Below are 17851 nucleotides of genomic sequence, written 5' to 3'. Positions count from 1 at the left end.
CAGCAGTGTGATTTCTCTGAATTACAATTAATGTTATGTCCATATGATGCGGATGGAAATGTAGCGAGCAATGTCCTAGAACTGCAGTTATCAAAAACTTAATGTGAAAATTATATACAAACATGTCAATCTAGTGGTCACAAAGTTATACAGCTGTATCAGAATGACAGCTACTATTCCTACTTAGATAATCTGAACCAAGTTTCACCACAGATGAAAAAAAAAGAAAAAAGAAAAAATACACTGCAAGGAAAAACACAATTATACATTAACAAAAAACGAACATAAATATATGCTCAGGCAACCAAAATCATTAAAATTAATTTTCAGCCCAAACCTGAAATGAGAAATGTCAGTGGGGGATCATTCAAATAGGTTAGAAAAAAGTGATGATGTTTCATGCATTTAGAATAACAAAACACCTCAAAAATATCAAATGAATTAGTATGTTGACACAATGTTGGATTAATATCACTCGCTAGTAATCACGCAATTCTTCTACGCACTCATATGAAAACCTCTCTTACCATCGAACGGTGCCCCCGTGGCCTCAATTTGACCTTTGACATCAAAATCACAAAGCAACAGAATTCAGTTCATTCCTTCATCCTTCAATTAATACGTCACCAGTAATTCTTGTGGAATATAATCATTTTTCATTACACGAACAGGTCTATTCTTGCATTTTATCATGAAAGAGTTACCCGGGTATGCTCTAAGCAATAAAGTTTCATACAATTGCAACAAAATATCATTTATTCATAAACTCCCCATAATAGCCTATACATGTACTTGATGACCTGACTTTGGCAAAATTCAGATGTAAATATTATTTCACTAACTTCTCTGTGCTTACTAAATAAAAATTAATCAATAGGACATCTTCAATTAAATTTCACACAGAAAAATTTGTAAATTTTAAGTTAATAGATTCTAACTGAATATCTAATCAAATATTCATCAAATTATGGCAAAAAGTGAAAAATCTGAGAATCTGCAATTTCTTTGAAATGATTATTAATAACCAAAAACGAGCCCTATTTGGAGCTCTTCCCTATACATTTCTACCTTGTACCAGGTTTGATTGCTAGATAACGTAACGTTAATATGTGCTCCATCACCACATATAATAGGGCTGAGAAAAGTGTAAATATTACAGCAATCTTCAAAATGAGACATTATTCTGCTGGAAGTGTAGTGTTCACAAATGTCAGAAGTTTGGCTCAAGGCCAGAATATGTCATAAATGAGAATAATGATAAACTGCTAAAAAAAATAATCCAATAAATTTCATGAAGACATTTTCAGGAAGGCAAATTGGCTGTAGCTTGATATCTATCTAGTTATAACTGTTCTTCTACAAGCAATGACATATTGTAGATATTATCATGAAACATATTTCTGTCATGTCTCCTCAAAATTGTGTAAATTTTGCTTGAATTGACTGGCATCGTTTGCTTCATCTTGCATTGCTGAACTGCATCCAAAATTCATCCCCAATTTTCTCACAATTGCGTTTAGCTGGTGGACAGCTATTGTACGACTCCTGTGGCCGTACCTTGAAAACAAAGAGAAAATTTCTACATGATTTCAAAGCTCTATATCTCTAAATACCACTTGAGAGTAAAGAAAACCAATAGCGAGTTCAAAGGGTTCTTGCGATGACACGTCACAGCTCTAACCTTTGACCTTGGCGAACTGACCTATGACTTTACTACGGTAAGCTTTTCAACTTTGTATTCATTTATATGTCTACAAAGTTTTAATACGACACCAAGAGCTGTCGGAAAGAAAAAACAATTGAGCATTTGTACAAAACAAAAAATAACAAAAAGCAAAAACAGCCCATTTGCGCCACTGCATGAAAAAAGCATATTAGAGAACATATGTTTGGTGCACGCAAAAAAAAAAAAAACTTCGCTGTTGTCTGTATCTGCTGGGCTGATATCTCTATTATTTCACAGCTGTTCAAGACAGTTAGTGATGTTCCTCTTTTGAAAGTCTTCCATTTATAAAAATAAAATGTTATTAATCATTTCATTAAACTCATATTTATCAGTGTCCCAAATTCTGGTAAGCATGTTAGGAATGAGGCTTATTCAATCACTTCAGAATTACTACGCATATTGATATCATTTGTTACATGCTTTGTTATTGCTTGATTTTGTTTTCTGTTTTTGATATGGTTTTTGTTTTTTCATAACAGGAAAGCATTTTGTAAAGCAGGACAACCTTTTTTTTTTTCCAATTCATTGAAAAACAATGTGCCATTTGACTATCTAAATGGGGGCAATGTAATGATTTATTATGATACTAACTTGTGTTTCTAAGTCTCCTGCTATGGGGCACACTGTTTTTAACCAAATAAATGAATACATAATATTAAAAAAATGGAAAAAAGCTGGGAAAAGTCATACTATAAAAACATTGATAAAACAGACTAAAATGTGACAACTGAATTTAGCTAAAGCAAATAGAAATTTCATGGAAGGAAAAAAAACTAATGTTGACTAAAATTACTATTAAAGCTGTTACCACGTGGTCAATACTTGGGTCAGTAGTGTTAGCACTTCTGAATGCAGAAGAAAGTGTCCCCCATAAAAGAAATTACCCGATTTCAACTTCAGCGTAAATAAATGTATAAGTACATGTACATATCATACTATACAATATCTCATCACAAGAAAAGATTTCTTTAGTACCCAGTCAGTAGAAAAATGAGTTCATTAATTTGTGATTCCCGAAATACTGTCTGTTCTTGTCAAGACTCGCCATGCCAGAATATTAACAAGGTTGCAAAGTTGTCTTGAATTTCTTTCTGCATCGTTCAAATCAGCGATATTCTACGACGATCATCACGCTGCAATATCAATTGGGCTATCTATTCTTTAGTCACCTTCCATCCTTACTGCTTGCTCTCGCGCAATTCCAGGAAAAGCCACATTATACGGTATATTAGTACTCTGACTCCAGAGGAAACCAATCTTTGAATCGATACATGTTGCCTTCTGCATGCAAACTTAATTAAGAGCAACACTACACCATCTTGTATCAGTAGTATTATGCCTGCAAGGATCAGGGCAATAAACATTTGTTATAGTCCACACAACTACATCGTATTCAAAGCATGGGACTAGAGAGTTAAAGTAACCGAAAGAATCTCTGCCTCAGATGAAATATCAAATGACAATTTCGGGGTAACCATCAAAATAAACCTAATTCTGAAGTTCACTCACAGTCAACTAAAATATCATGTAATGGTATGCATGCACAATTTTCAGAAGAAGCAGAAAAAAATCAAATTTGTACTTGACTATTGTTAAACTTATGTCTGCAAATGTCATCTCATGAACAGTTTGAATTTGAAAAAAGAACAAAAATACTGTCCAGTTCACTTTCATAGGTACATTGCAGTTTAGAATTCAGGACAAATGAAGAAGTTTGGGCTAAATCAACAGTTTAAACATCTTAACCCATTGAGGACGAGTCCCGAGTATTCTCCGACAACAATCTATGGGAAATGCATGTTGAAGCAAAATCAAACCGTCCTCAATGGGTTAACTATGGAACAATGCAGTCTTTTACAAGACGCTGACCATTATCATAAAATGGAAAATGTGCTTGACGGATGAGTCAAATGCCGTTAGTCATGGAGAAACTGCCCAGCACAAAGCTCTACTCAAACCAGATGTGAAGTTTGGTTAGTTAACTCATTGTGCACTGGCCAAAATGCAGTCAATATTGCTCATGAAAAAAAAGCCATGCTGCAGTTTGATACATTCCAATATAACTGATAGCTTTCATTGTTGAGATCTGAACATCCATACCTGTTTGGAAAAATGGCCCCTAACCCTGCATCTTTTCTGGATTATACAAAACATTCAGGAGGAAAAAAAAGATCAATTTTTGCTGGCATCTCTCCTCAAACAAACAAACAAACAAACACACACCATAACAAAATATTGTTTAATACCTAAGGCAAATACTTGGTCGCTTCATATCACATTTGATTAAAGAAAGGAAAAAAAAAAGATTAAAGACTCTTCAAACAGAAATCTGATAGGTTCAGGTAAGTTGCTTGTTTGGTAGGAAAAAAATATCTTTATCAATCTTTGGAGTTATAATATTTTCAAATCATTTCAAATCACTGTCAGTTTTACTCAACTCAGAATGCTGCCATCACCCTTGCTATTCATATCACATTATTGAACCCCACCATATCAAAAACTTAGTCTTTACGTGACTGATGTTAAATCAAGAATCACACAATTGTTTTTATTAACCAGTAAGGCAAATCTCCAACACTTTATCCCATCTACTGATTTTATGCTGATTTTGTTTAATTGCACAGATCTTCCCTATTGCAACTGATGTTGCTAATGTGCATACACGCAAGAAGGTACACAACTCTACATACACACAGTACATCACGTATTTGTGACCGCTAAGCTCAAAAACTCACAGAAAGTTGCAGATTAGGATTCTCTATAGTGGACCAAAATATGCCATTTGGGTTGACCAAATCAAACTTTAAAGTCTCTCTTACCTGGGAGAGTAATCTTATCTCTACCTACTGTCTAACTTTGGTTTATTAAAACAAAACCAAAATTGATATATTAGCACTTTAGCAATTCATTCTGGCCTATTTTTTGTGTGTTTTGAGCTGGGTGGTCACATTTGCAGATTGTAAATATAATGCAAGTCTTGATACACTTTCCTCTACACAGGATTATTATTATTATTATTATTGTGCAGGCTGACATATTTGTACCAAAAGTAATCTTGGGGAATACACAAAATGTCGTATTGACTCCAGTTAATGAGAATTAGGTGGTGCACACAGCTGCTAACCTTGCATCACAAAGTCAAACAAACCTAAGACTAACTACATTGTACCACTCTATCCATGTCAGTAACATAATTAGGTGTGCATACTGTGACCACAAAGTATCCTTATTGCTACATATAAACATGCCTTGTCTGAAAACATATGTTACTTTCACACAATGTTATACAACATACAATTGATTTCATGTCTGACTAACAAAAAAAACCAAAAACATATATCTTGATATAACCAAAAAGTGTCTATGATTATTTTGTTAAAGCAGAATAAAAGAAGAACTCTTCTCCATGTTAAGATTGACTTTCAAGCAAAGAGTAAACTCAACCAAACAGAACAGCAAAGTTTATGAAGTACACATAAGTATGTCATTATTCTTCTTCTTCTATTTTTCAAGCTTCCTGTGTTTTAACAGTGGCACTGGTCACAATCAGATATGCTGCTTAGATGGGGTAGAGATATGACATTTTAAAAACTCGACATTGGCAAAGATATCTACTTCATTTAATTGCAGTATCTAAAACGAAGAAAAAGAGAAGATACAAATTTATTGCATCCCTTTGCATTGAGCTGGCCTAGATTTATAATCACTTGCAATGGTGACTTTCTAAAGGTAGGTATCTTCAATGCTGCATTATTAGTGACCCCATAAATGATTATTATACTATGTCATACGTCTGGAAAAAAAAGAAAGAAAATGAACAAGTTGTGAGGCAATGACCTCATGTACCTTGCTAATACTACTTTGACTGACATACATTGTATAAATCTGCTCTTTCTGTATCCCACTTCATGCATTTAACCCTCTGTGTGCATTTAAGTGCTGCTTGGAATAGAAAACCCCATAGCATTGTACACACTGTCCAAAGTCCCTGGCACAGAAAGGGCTAAACTTCCCTCTCCTCTCTATCTGATTTCATCCTGTTTTATTACATCAACTCAATCACGGAGAAGAATTCCTCAGAATGAGACATTGACAAACAACAACAACAACAACAACAACAACAACAAAGTTTGTGTCAAAAAGTTTTCCATCAGTGGGGTGGGGTGGATGGTTGAACTGGATGGGGAAAAACACTCACCGTTTGTAGCATGTCGTCCTGACGAATCAACCAACGGTTCCTCTCGGAGGACATCTGGGAGGGAAGAGTGACAATGACAGCAACATCTTCATCTTGTGTTATAGCAGATAGCCTTGGAGATGAGATATATCTCACAAAATATGCTAAGTATAAAGCCTAGACAAAGGTCAAAGACATACCTGCCATGATTGCAAGTGACTTTAATTGTCATTCATTATACTTTTCATAAGATTTGGTACTTTCTGAGGAAATCAAACTTTCAACACTAATTTCAGAAAATCTTGTAGTACTGGCATGCCATTATTTCATTTATTAGCTCATTTTTCTATATTGCATTGAAAAAGACAGTATTGCCCATTTCAATTCTTTCTGGTAGCATAAATAAATGAATTTAACGATGCCTTTTAAATATTTCTCTGACATATCTCTGACTGCCTACATTTGTCATTGTGTCAATATAAATCCACATCCTGGTACAAATCAGCTTTTTTTTGCTGTGCCTTTATAAAAGTATTTAGTCTCAAAGACCATAAAGAAAAAGTAGAGGCCTCTGTTCAGGCAACCACATCAAAACCTTTACAGCACAGACTACGAGATAATTATACATGAGCACATGCCAACAAAAATGCCTAAATAAACATAGAAGTCACTTTGAATTTTGTATTGATGTGCTTTGAAACATGCACAGAATTTGCCACTTAATCAGCAGTACAGACAAAATGACTGCTTCAAACATTTCTGGTATGAAAAATGTTTTTTAATACCACATGTTGCCAATTTGCATGACTTGTACGGACAATTATCTGCAAGGATTTACAGAGAGAAACATCTAACCATGTCTACCCTTCACTCTGCCAGTACTGATGACAGGCATAGAACACAAGTTGTCAAAGACACTTCAGCTCAGTGGTGGCAAGAAGGTCAAAGGTCATGTATCACTTTTGTAAAGATCACAAAGTTTTGCATGGTTAGAGAATAATGTCTCCCAACATGGTCTATGAAATTTTAGAGTAGCACACCTTGAAGTTTTTGAAAAAGAAACTAAAAACAAACCCACATGTCACTCTAGAATATGCTCCCCTATTGCATCCAGAGTTTATAACAATTGGTATTTCTTCTGGATACAGATAAATTCACTTGAAAGCTTTGGTATATATTCCGCCTCCATCGTAAAAAAAAAAAGTTTCCAGTTTTATTATTCTACAGAAAGGTCTGAACTACCTAATACCTCTACAATATCGCAGCATATGAATGGCATCCAGTTTGAATGGTTGCAAAAGGGATATACGAACTTTAACTCTGCCAGTACCAACGACAAGCAAACTGCACAAGTTGTCAATGGCATTTCCATGCAGCAGTGGTAAGGGACTTGGGGCAAGATTTCTTCTGATTAGGTGGCCTACCTTGGAGGAGAACTTGACGTTGAGGTTCTTGATGAGCTGCTTGACGGCGTGGCGCTGCTCGCTCTGCTTCTTGCGTTCGTTCAGCACACTGGCCAGTGTCTCCAGCTTGGTCAGGGCCAGCTGGAGGGGCATCCGGTCAGCGTGGCCCTGGTGGGTCCTCTTCAGCAGGTCCTGATGGGAAAGGGGCAGGGGTTAAATGTCAGGGGGTCACATGATCCTCAGTTGTCAGAACAAAATCCACTTCTTCCTTCTATAACTTTTAATAGAAAACTGAAAAGGTCCGCTTCAGCAGGTCCTGATGGGAAGGGGTCACGGGCTAAATGTCAGGGGGTCACACAATCCTCAGTTGTCAGAACAAAATCCACTTCTTCCGTCCATAACTTTCAATAGAAAACTTTCCTAGCCAATGTCATAAACTTTCCATTTTTGCACAAGCTTTAAGACAGGTGCAAAAAATCATTTCGTTATACAAACTTGTACTTAGGCCTGGGTATCAATTGACATCTACTGAGGTTTGAAAAAAAAAATCGAAATATGACTCATAACCATATTAAACAGTCCTCAACATATCAGCCTGCTAGTTACTGCTGAAATAAATCTTGATTGGAAGAAAAAGTAGCTTGGGAATACACAGAGCAAACTAAAAAGGTAACTTCTGCCACCTGTAACGACAGCCTGACTTCACCTAAAAACAAGTTAAGTAAAAGAGATTAAGTCAAACCATACAGCATCAAATTTCCTGCAACATTATCAGATGCTACTTCTACAAAATACTACTTTGATCATGAGGCATTCCTGGTGGCTTGCTGTCTGCAGAAATGTGGCAGGTGGAGTGTGTATCACGATTAAATCTTTGACAGATTAACATAATGGGGGCAGAATAGATCTAAAGGGGATTTTATGGGGTCGGGTTTTTTTTTTTTTTTCGTTACCTGTAGTAGGCAGATGAATTGTGGGAATCTCTGGACTGGCTTTAGCATGAGGCCATAGAGACTCAGACGATCGCTGCTGGAGAGCTGGCGACTCTGGGGTCGGGATAGATAGAGATACAACAATAAGGTAGTGAGATGCAATTGGAGAAAAACCAAGGCTTACTTTAATGAATATGCTGACTTGGTACCGATAATGTAGAACGAGAGGATATACTTAAAAAAAAAAAAAAAAAATCTGTGAAGATGGATTTCTATAGCACAGCTTTGGGATCACCATACACCTGGAGGATGAAAACAAATGGAAATGAAAAGGCAGTAAGCAGCACTTGGATCAGTGTGCCATAAGAGAATAATTTGGGACTCCATACAAAATGGAGTTCAGGCATCATCATAAAAAGTGTGAAATGTTAAGATCATCATTATTATTATCATTATGTTCTCCATTTTAGTTCTCTTCTCCCCCCCCCCCCAAAAAAAAAAAAAAATCCAGGGGGGGGGGGGAGAAGAGGGGTATGCATTGTGCAATTCAGGAATCTTTTTGAGGGGCTTCCCCAAGTAGGCCAAACTGGAGCAGAGTTCATTGCTTTCAAGAAGGGGACTTCAGAAACAAGTGATGACTGAAATCATGAGAATATTGTCCAGCTGACGACGAGTGCAGCACTGAGTTTTAAACGATGCATTGCATTGTGAGTGAAAAGCAAGGCTCACAGATGAATGCAAGATGTTAGCAGTTAAAACCTGTGGACATGAACATTCTGAAGAAACTCTCTTCTACACAAAAGCTCTTTTAGAAAGCTCTACTGACATATTTCACTCAATAAAACAATTTCACATTTCACACAGATGCTTGGCAATGTCAAATATGACATCATACTTCAAAACAGCAATCGTATTTCAGGATAAGAAATGAAATTGAAATCGACTTTAAATTAAAGCTTGAAATCTGCTCCCATCTTCCCCTTCTCCTCCATAGCTGGAGAACTTCCAAAATTTTCCAACAGGGAAATTAACTCTCCCATCTCTAGGTCGGCCCTCAATTTTTGCCGGGACATACAAATGTCATTATGCTGAATCAAATTAATGACATTTGCGATGAAGGTTGATGAATTAGCCCCCCGGCGGAGGGCGATATTTCTGATGGTGAGGAAATGGGGTCAACGTGAAGTATCGGCTGTCACAGAGTCTATTAGATCTTCAAATAAGGCATGTGCAATCAACTGTCACAGCGAAATATATATCTTCTGGTTGTCTAGCAACTGAATGTTATTGGAAATGGCTCCACGTCACTTTCAGATATTTGGTTTGTACAGAACCAATGAACTCTGCCCATTTTTTGTGTAGATTTTTACATTTATTGTCTATATTCTCCACTTATTGCGATTCTATGACTATAAGCTTTCGCTATCACATATCTACGAATATCAGCATTTGGCATCCGTTTACACTGCATCTAATACTGCAGGATATAGGTAGCCACTTGATTATGAGAATGAACATATTGTATGAAGATGACATGTATTTCAGCATGTTAGTATCATTCGCCATATTCACAAAATATTTTGGTACAAGGAAACAGCCAAAATGTGCAGTAAAAACTAAACAGCTTGCAGTAAAAACTAAAAAGCTTGCCGAATATCAGTTGTTTCTCACATGCTAAGTCATGGCACTTCAACAGCCACCTTGCATTACATAGCAGTTAGTCCAGAACTGGAATAAAATGAGATTGATCTCAAAATGCTGACTATTGCTTATCACAGGTACTACAAGTTTGTAATATAACTTCCAACTTATATCAAAAAGGTACATGACAGTATTTCTGGTGCAAAAGTCTACGGTCAAGCAGATTTCAGGCTTAAAAAAAAAATAAAATGATGACAAAGAGGGAAGGAGTGACTACATCTGGGTCAAACCCAAGAGGATTTAGGCCCCCATCGAATCCCTTACCTCAACAAACTCCCTGAAGGCAGGCTTCTGGGAGGCTGCCTTCTTGGCTGTCTCCATGGCGTGAGTGAAGTTGTTGACGTAGGCGCTGTAGACCTCCAGCACCATGGCCTTGGAGAACTGGAGATGGGAGACAGGAGGGGGGGGGGGGGGACAGGGAGACGCCAGGGGGATGAGATGAGAGGTGTTTGATTGAGTGAGGGGAAAACCTTCATGTTTTGTTTTACTATTTTTTAAAGCATAGGCATGAAGAGACAATTGCACGTAACTAGATCTCTTTTTTATATAAAAAGAGAATGATTTGTTACTTTGTGTATGTCGAATTAATCGTTGTATACTTTGTTATTCTGTTGCAGGGCCCCCGAGAATAACAATGTATAAGCCACTGATGGGGCTACCCTGGTAAAAAAAAAATACTGAATGAATAAATGAATACATAAATGGTAAATTGCATTCTTTGTTTTACTTAAAATACTTTAAAACTCCAATATGTTGACATCACATAATATACAACAAAAAATGAAATATGGTAGATCAACATTACGAAGGGCAATATGTTTATACCACTAAGTGGGAAGGAACAGTCAAAAGGATGAGCCTAGTATAGGAAGGGCTGCAAATGAGCAGATCTGATGGATCATGATGAAAGACAAGAGTGTGTAGTAGATTTAAAAGACAGCTGGTGAAGGATGAAGAAGAGACTAAAAATAGTGTGGCTATAAAAGACAGGCAGATGACATAAAGTGAAAGAGTAAAGGACAGAGAGATGGGGGATGCTAAAGTCTCACATAACTGGATGACAAGTGATCAGAAATGAGGGAGAAAACTAAGAGGAGTGATGATCACTGTGATGTACAGCAAAGTACATGTAGCTGTAGCCATGACACTTGAAAGATGGAAGCAAAAAATAGATGCATTGTATTCAACTGCCTCTGCTGTATGGGGGGGGGGGGGGGGGGGGGGACACAAAGCTCTACATAAGAAAATTTGTGTACTACAATGGATTCCTCCAGCCCCGTCCCCGAACCCCCCCCCCCCCTTCCCCAAGAAATTGAATTACCTTCATGACATTGTACAATGAAAATGAAAATTCAGCACTGTAAAATTTGCAACAAACTCCACTTAAGTTAGAAGAGGTTCAATTTTAGAATCAAATTCTGTTACAATCAACTGTCACACAAAACAGAAGTGTGAGATTTTTTAAGGGGGAAAAAAATTCCAAGGTCAGAACCAATCTCACAAAATGTGTAGTTCTGATATGACAAACAAGCGTGCATGGATTTATATCGATCCATCTTGCCTTGCAGCCGCTGAATTCAGAACAAGCAGGGGCAAAGTGTCATTTCCACGCTAGCAACCAGCACACTCGGCTCCCACATCATTGATTGATAGGCACACTGAAGTACTCGCGACAAATATGTTGAGTTTTGTCATTATTGGGCGCATTCGGTGTGATTAATTTGTTAGTGTGCATTGATTTTCACCTGGCAGAGTACATTCAGGGGTTTTTCCCTTTTTTTTTCTCCTTTTCTCAATGCTGATGTTATTGTTTTACTTTCACTGCCTTCAAGGGAAATATATGACGGAATCACAATGGCAATAAGGAAATCAATACTCAATCAGGGTGTGTTTTTAATCTTCGTGTCAAGTGTTTGCTTAAGAGCTGCAATTATCAAGTGAAATGTGAACTACAGTTTGTATTTGTGGTTCTTTCTCAAGTTTCTATTTCATCTCAGAATTGCTGGAGAGTCACAATGGATGATGACATCAAATCTCGAGGCCTTGGTGAAATTTGACGATTAATGTGGTTGAAGAGTGGGGGATGTGCAAAGTTGTAAGACCATAGTGGGTAAGACGACAGTGGGGAAGAAGGAAAGAGGGAAAAGAAAGAAGAGAAGAGGGGATGAGATAAAGGAGAAATAAAGATAAAGATGGGAATGGAAGAGGGGGGAAGGAGTGAGGGAGACAGACACAGGAAAACAGGAATGAGTCAGGCATGTAGAAAACTAGACAAGGCGAAGATGGGGGGAAGGGAAAAAGAAAAGTACGGTAACACTGAGAAGAGTGAACTGGGAGATGAATGAGGTAAAAAAGGATGGGGAAGGATGAGAGAAGAGCTATGATGGAACAAGATGGATGGAGGGAGTTATTGAGGGAAGAAAGCAGAAGATAAAGGAAAAGAACATGGAAATAGGAGAGAAAGGGAAAGACTAAAGGAGGGAGAGGGGAGAGGAAGGTATAGTGGAGATGAAGAATAGACCAATATGAAAACGAAGAGGAACACCAAGGGAAGCTGGGAGGAGAGGGGATGAAATGATGAAAGGGAGGGGAGAAAATGGAAAGGAGGAAGAGGGATAGGAATACCAGATCAAGACAGGACAGAGGGAGAATGCAGAAGCCAGGAAGGGAAGATACAACTATGTAAAAGGGAAAGAGGAAGATGGGAGTAAAGATATAAAAAGGAGCAGATTGGAAGGGGAAAATGGGAGATATGAGGTAAAATGAAGAAGGGGGATGATGTGTTTGAAAATAAATGGTTGCACTGAAATGGAAAAAATTAATGGAAGGGAGAGGGAGAAAGAGTACGGGGCGGGGCAGAAGGGTGTGGTATGGGGGAAGGGTGGGGCGAACTCACCGAGGCAACAAAGACATCGCCAATCTGCTCAATGTTATCCCATTCCTTGATACGGCTAGCGAGCGCGATCTGGAACATCAGGTGGCACTGGTAGATCCCCCGAACACGGTAGAAGATGGTCTTCACCTTCTCTTTCTCCAACAATGGGGGCTCACTCTCTAAAAGGGGCTTCTCATATGCCTAGAGAGATCAGGAGAAAAAAAAGTGCCTTCATACTCGTGTGATTTCCTGTCCAAGGTCACAGCAAGATGAAATATTGAGTAGGAAGATACAAGATACATTAGAAAGAAGAAGTCCTACAACAATTTTATGATTTACAACATGAAAACAGGTGTTCACAGCCTTCCTATCAATATGTAAATGTATCACACATTATCTACTAACCTGATCTTTAGTTCTGCTCCACATCTAGGCCCCATTTTATCAAAAGATATAATTCATTATAAATTTCCTTACCACACAGGCTGCCATAGACTTACCATAGAAATCAACTATATAATCAATCATAACTCTGCTAAAACAGGACCCTAACCTAATAAATCTTTACTTGATAACCCCCTGGAACATCAGTCAAACATAACTGCTACAGTTGTTTGTTTTTTTTAAAGGATTTTGTGCTTGCAGCTTTTGAGGAACAGCTGTTAGTTGTCAGTGAGTCTCATGAAATAACTCTAGATAAGACTTACAAAAAAAAAAAAAACAATCTCTGAGATGTGACCAGGATTTCTTTTTTTTTTTTAACAAAAGAACACGGAAACATGCTGAAGTGCACATCTAATTCCTGCCCCCTCCATCAGCCACTCAAAAGTCCTCCACCGATCTTTCTACCTTTTCTTGCATTCCAGTTCATTGCACTTGTATCTCATTCACCAGCTTACCGTCAATGATCTCTTTGTCAACAAATTGCAAAGTCCCTCTCGACTTAACAGCGCAATTAGCATCTCGCTAACATCTGAAACCACCCGTTTTTCATCGAGCACTTTACCCCGGCGAGCAAGCAAGGGGAGGCAGAGTTGGCGCCCGATTCAGAAGACAAGCCCGTTGATGTTTTATACATTAACATGAAATGAAGAAAGAAAGTCCAGTGGCTCCTCGACTCTCTCCCTCATACTCCTTCAAGCTCACTCGGAGTGTTATCAAGTTAGTCCATTACTAATGAAATGTTTCATGTGCACAGTGTATGGTTGCAAGAAACAGTACGCTTTAAGGTTGGGCCACAGTTTGTCTTGGCGTATCCGGTTTTCCGCCGCCATTGTGTGCTCGCCCGAGCTGTTCAAGCTCGCTTTTCTTCCTCATAAAGGCGGGGCAAGAGAAACCCGCTCCCTTCCACAACATCATTCCGTGATCTTGAAGGGAGAGTTCGCATACTTTTGACCCACAGGGGGGTGGGTAGGTATTGGTGGTCCTCTATCAGAATGTTTGTCGCACCACCTTGGTGAATTTACAATAGGCAGGGTGTGACATCTCATGTTCCAATCTAGTCAAACGTTAAAAGGTTTCATTACAGATCACTTGAGGTCCTCACTGTGTGGTAAGGTCAACTTGAACCAAACTCATATTCTATGCCTGCCATTCTCCATCCTGTAACTGCATTCATTTCATATGATCTTAAATACATATGCCAGACTGGACAAGCTCAGGTTTCTGTTTTTTACAGGAGTTTGCTCAAAAACTGCAATTATCATTACAGCAACAGCTCCAATTTCTAAGAGCTGATTGGGAATTGCCATGGCAATCACAATCAATAATTACTTTGTACATTCCCACTAAGTCTTCCATAGAATGGGCCCCAACTAAATGATAAGGACACTTCCATTCTTTGGGAGAGGGGAGTCTTACCTGGACTAGCCTCTGGAGGGACATCATGTAATTCCTCTCGCTGTCTACAATGGCCTGCACAACATGCCTCCTCCCGATCTGCTCGATGGACAACCCCTCTGGCTGCGGTGGAAGAGTCGGTGGGGGGTGCTTCATGTGGGAGAGTTTGACATCGATGTAGTGGATGTCATCCTTGTCTGTGAAGACAAAATTGCTGAGAGTTAGTCACAAACACCATACCAGCTACCACACTTGCTTTCAGGCTTATATCCACTGAATCTCAGGACTTCTACAGCCTGAACATTGTGTATCCGAGTTGTTAGTCCACAAAAAAACTTATTACCTTGTATGTACACCACACATGCAAAGCCCCATGGCTCTTCAACTGATATTTGGCTTGTTGTTGTCCTTATTTTTGCCCATTTCATAAGGGGGTTTGCAAGGACTAAAAGTTGCTATAATTGTAGTTATTATGGAAATGGCCCCAGTGCTCACATATATGACTGGTTGCTGCACAGCTGCTGTCATAGAAACTGTGGTTATTGCCACTTATAATTACGGAAGAGATCTCCATGAAATGGTGACCAGATCTTACTACAAGAACACAAGAACAGTTCGAACAATTTTATCCTCGATGAGGAATTTCACCTCCTTATATTTATCTTTTTGTTACAAACTTTCAACTTTCTGCAAGTAAGCCCCTCTACTCCACCATCACCATACAATTACGATATAATGTGATGAAGAAGCACTCCATCAATGGTGTATTATGCACATGGCCAGAACATGCATGGACGCAAACAGACAAGCACACATGCAAACCATGTTGTGTCTTATAGACATGATCCTCCGACTCTACATAACCTTCCGACAACAGAACATCCAAATTAAAATATCCTTCATTCCTATACTCGTTCTTCTCCATTCAGGTTTCAACATATGTCTCAGTACCAGCTTTACACACACACACACACACACACACACACACACACCAAAATAAACATATTGTATATATTATATTGTTCCAATTGGACTTTGTAGACAAGGGGTTACTACATCAGACTGAGAGTGAACGTGTATCTGGTGAGTCACCTTGGTGAAGATAATTTTTTTTTATTTTTTTTTTTTGGGGGGGGGGGGTCATCCATGACATTCACCTACATGTAACAAGAGTTGGTGCATCAAGAACAAAGGGAAGATTACAGTGACATGTCATGCAGCTTGAAAATTTTCAAACATCTGCCATAGACCATGACAAAGTCATCAGCTCATTGAGAGGACAATTACGGCATTTGCGTCCTTCTGCTTCTAATAGCTATAAAAGCAATGCATCCTACCAGACACTGGTTTTCCCCTACATCCATTTGCTCAAAATTGAAAAGACGACGAGCCAAAGCCAGCGCCCATGCTAAACAAAAAAATTATGAGGAAAACCAGAAGGGCGATGGAACACTAGCCCAGCTCATCTTGTTGGGAATTCAAGAGTAAATAGACATAAAAAATCTCCCCCCTCCCCCCTTTCTCCTCACATTCTCCCGTGACCTTCCCAACATGCAATTTGCCAGTGGTACAATTCAATTATGCGCCACCGAATGTTCCAGCAAACAGCGCTTCATGCGACCCAAAGGGTTTTCATTTCCCCGGAAAGTGCAGAAGACAATGACAATGACAACAACGTGAACAACCATGATGGTGGCAACGATGATGATGAAGATGAAGAAGAAGAAGAAAAAGAAGATGAGGAATGATTTTGCAGAGGTAGAAGAGATAGAAGAAGAAGAAATAGAAAAATAAGAAGTAAAAGATGACCATGATGAAGAAGATAAAGAGACAGAAGAGCATGATGAAGAAGAAAAGAGATGTGGATAGAGAAAAGATGGAACAAAGATGATGATAAAGATGACAGGAAGAAAAAATGATGATGATGATGATGATAAAGATGACAGGAAGAAAAAATGATGATGATGATAAAGATGGAACAAAGATGATGATAAAGATCACAGGAAGAAAAAAAATGATGATGATGATGATGATGATGATGATGACAGGAAGAAAAAATGACGATGATGATGATGATGACGACAGGAAGAAAAAATGACGATGATGATGATGATAAAGATGACAGGAAGAAAAAATGATGATGATGAAAAAGATGGAACAAAAATGATGATAAAGATCACAGGAAGAAAAAAAATGATGATGATGATGATGATGATGACAGGAAGAAAAAATGACGATGATGATGATGATAAAGATGACAGGAAGAAAAAATGATGATGATGAAAAAGATGGAACAAAAATGATGATAAAGATCACAGGAAGAAAAAAAATGATGCTGCTGATGATGATGATGATGATGATGATGATGATGATAAAGATGAACTTAGGAAGCAAAAAATGATGATGGTGATGAAGAGGAGAAAGGGAAGAAGAGAGAAAAGGAGGAAAACAGTCTGGAGAGAACAACATGACATTCATTTCAATTACTCCATTTTACATCGGGCCAAACATGCGGGGCACATGAGTGCTGTACATGTATGTAATATAGAACATCGCTGCCTTTAGGCACTGAAGTCGAGTCAGCCACATGCTTCCAGCGTGAACTGGAATACGACTCCATAAGATACGGCTGAGAAGCAGAAGGACTCAGGTCCAGATGGAAGGAGAAAGTGGGACGAGAGGAACTGTCAATGGATTTATTACAGGGGAATCCATTCATCCATTGGTCTGTTTGTTGTCTGCTATTTGCTGTCTCTGTCTGGTCAGTGAAAGTCTGTCTGTTAGCGTTTGCCGTCCGTCACTCCGTCTCCATGTCTGCCCGCTTTCTGGATGCAAGTCTGGGGGAATTAAGTCCACTGAAGTCTGTCCTCTAGTTAGTCTCACTGTTTGTCTGTCTTTGCCTGTCTGTGTTTGGACTTCTCCTCATCCTTCCTCGACACTGTCTGGCTATAAGCCTGTCTTTATCTTTCTCACTTTTAGTGAACTTCTCTCAACTATCCTCATTTCTTTTTTTTTCTCTCAGCCCCCCCCCCCTCTTCTCCCTCTCCCTTTCTCCTTACATCACTCTTTATCTCTCATCCTTTTCCCCTTCTTTTTCTTTACAACAAAAAGAAAAATGCTTGATCAATTTCTTAGCTCTATTTAGGGGTCACATAACAGACTTAACTTCTCAGTGCATGACATACATGCATGTACAGC

The 17851-nt window shown here is 38.5% G+C and overlaps 1 protein-coding gene across 1 annotated transcript in view; it reads right to left on the bottom strand.

Moving 5' to 3' along the window:
* LOC139729550 (rho guanine nucleotide exchange factor 10-like) overlaps nt 1-17851 on the bottom strand; it is a 107966-nt gene that overhangs the window by 18185 nt on the left and 71930 nt on the right. Inside the window, exons 8-14 of the mRNA XM_071640474.1 lie at nt 14675-14850; nt 12836-13015; nt 10204-10320; nt 8260-8352; nt 7328-7498; nt 5925-5978; nt 3827-3862 (exon numbers count right to left, since the gene is read on the bottom strand). Coding sequence (XP_071496575.1) covers nt 3827-3862; nt 5925-5978; nt 7328-7498; nt 8260-8352; nt 10204-10320; nt 12836-13015; nt 14675-14850 — 827 coding nt within the window. The remainder of the gene's footprint in view (nt 1-3826; nt 3863-5924; nt 5979-7327; nt 7499-8259; nt 8353-10203; nt 10321-12835; nt 13016-14674; nt 14851-17851) is intronic.

The sequence above is a fragment of the Diadema antillarum genome, unplaced genomic scaffold (assembly GCF_040938485.1).
Source record: "Diadema antillarum isolate AM-2024a unplaced genomic scaffold, OU_Dant_1.0 seq00000245_RagTag, whole genome shotgun sequence".
In the NCBI taxonomy this organism is placed as follows: Eukaryota; Metazoa; Echinodermata; class Echinoidea; order Diadematoida; family Diadematidae; genus Diadema; species Diadema antillarum.
The sequence above is the reverse complement of the archived record's forward strand: the minus strand, read 5'-3'. Positions and strand labels throughout refer to the sequence as shown.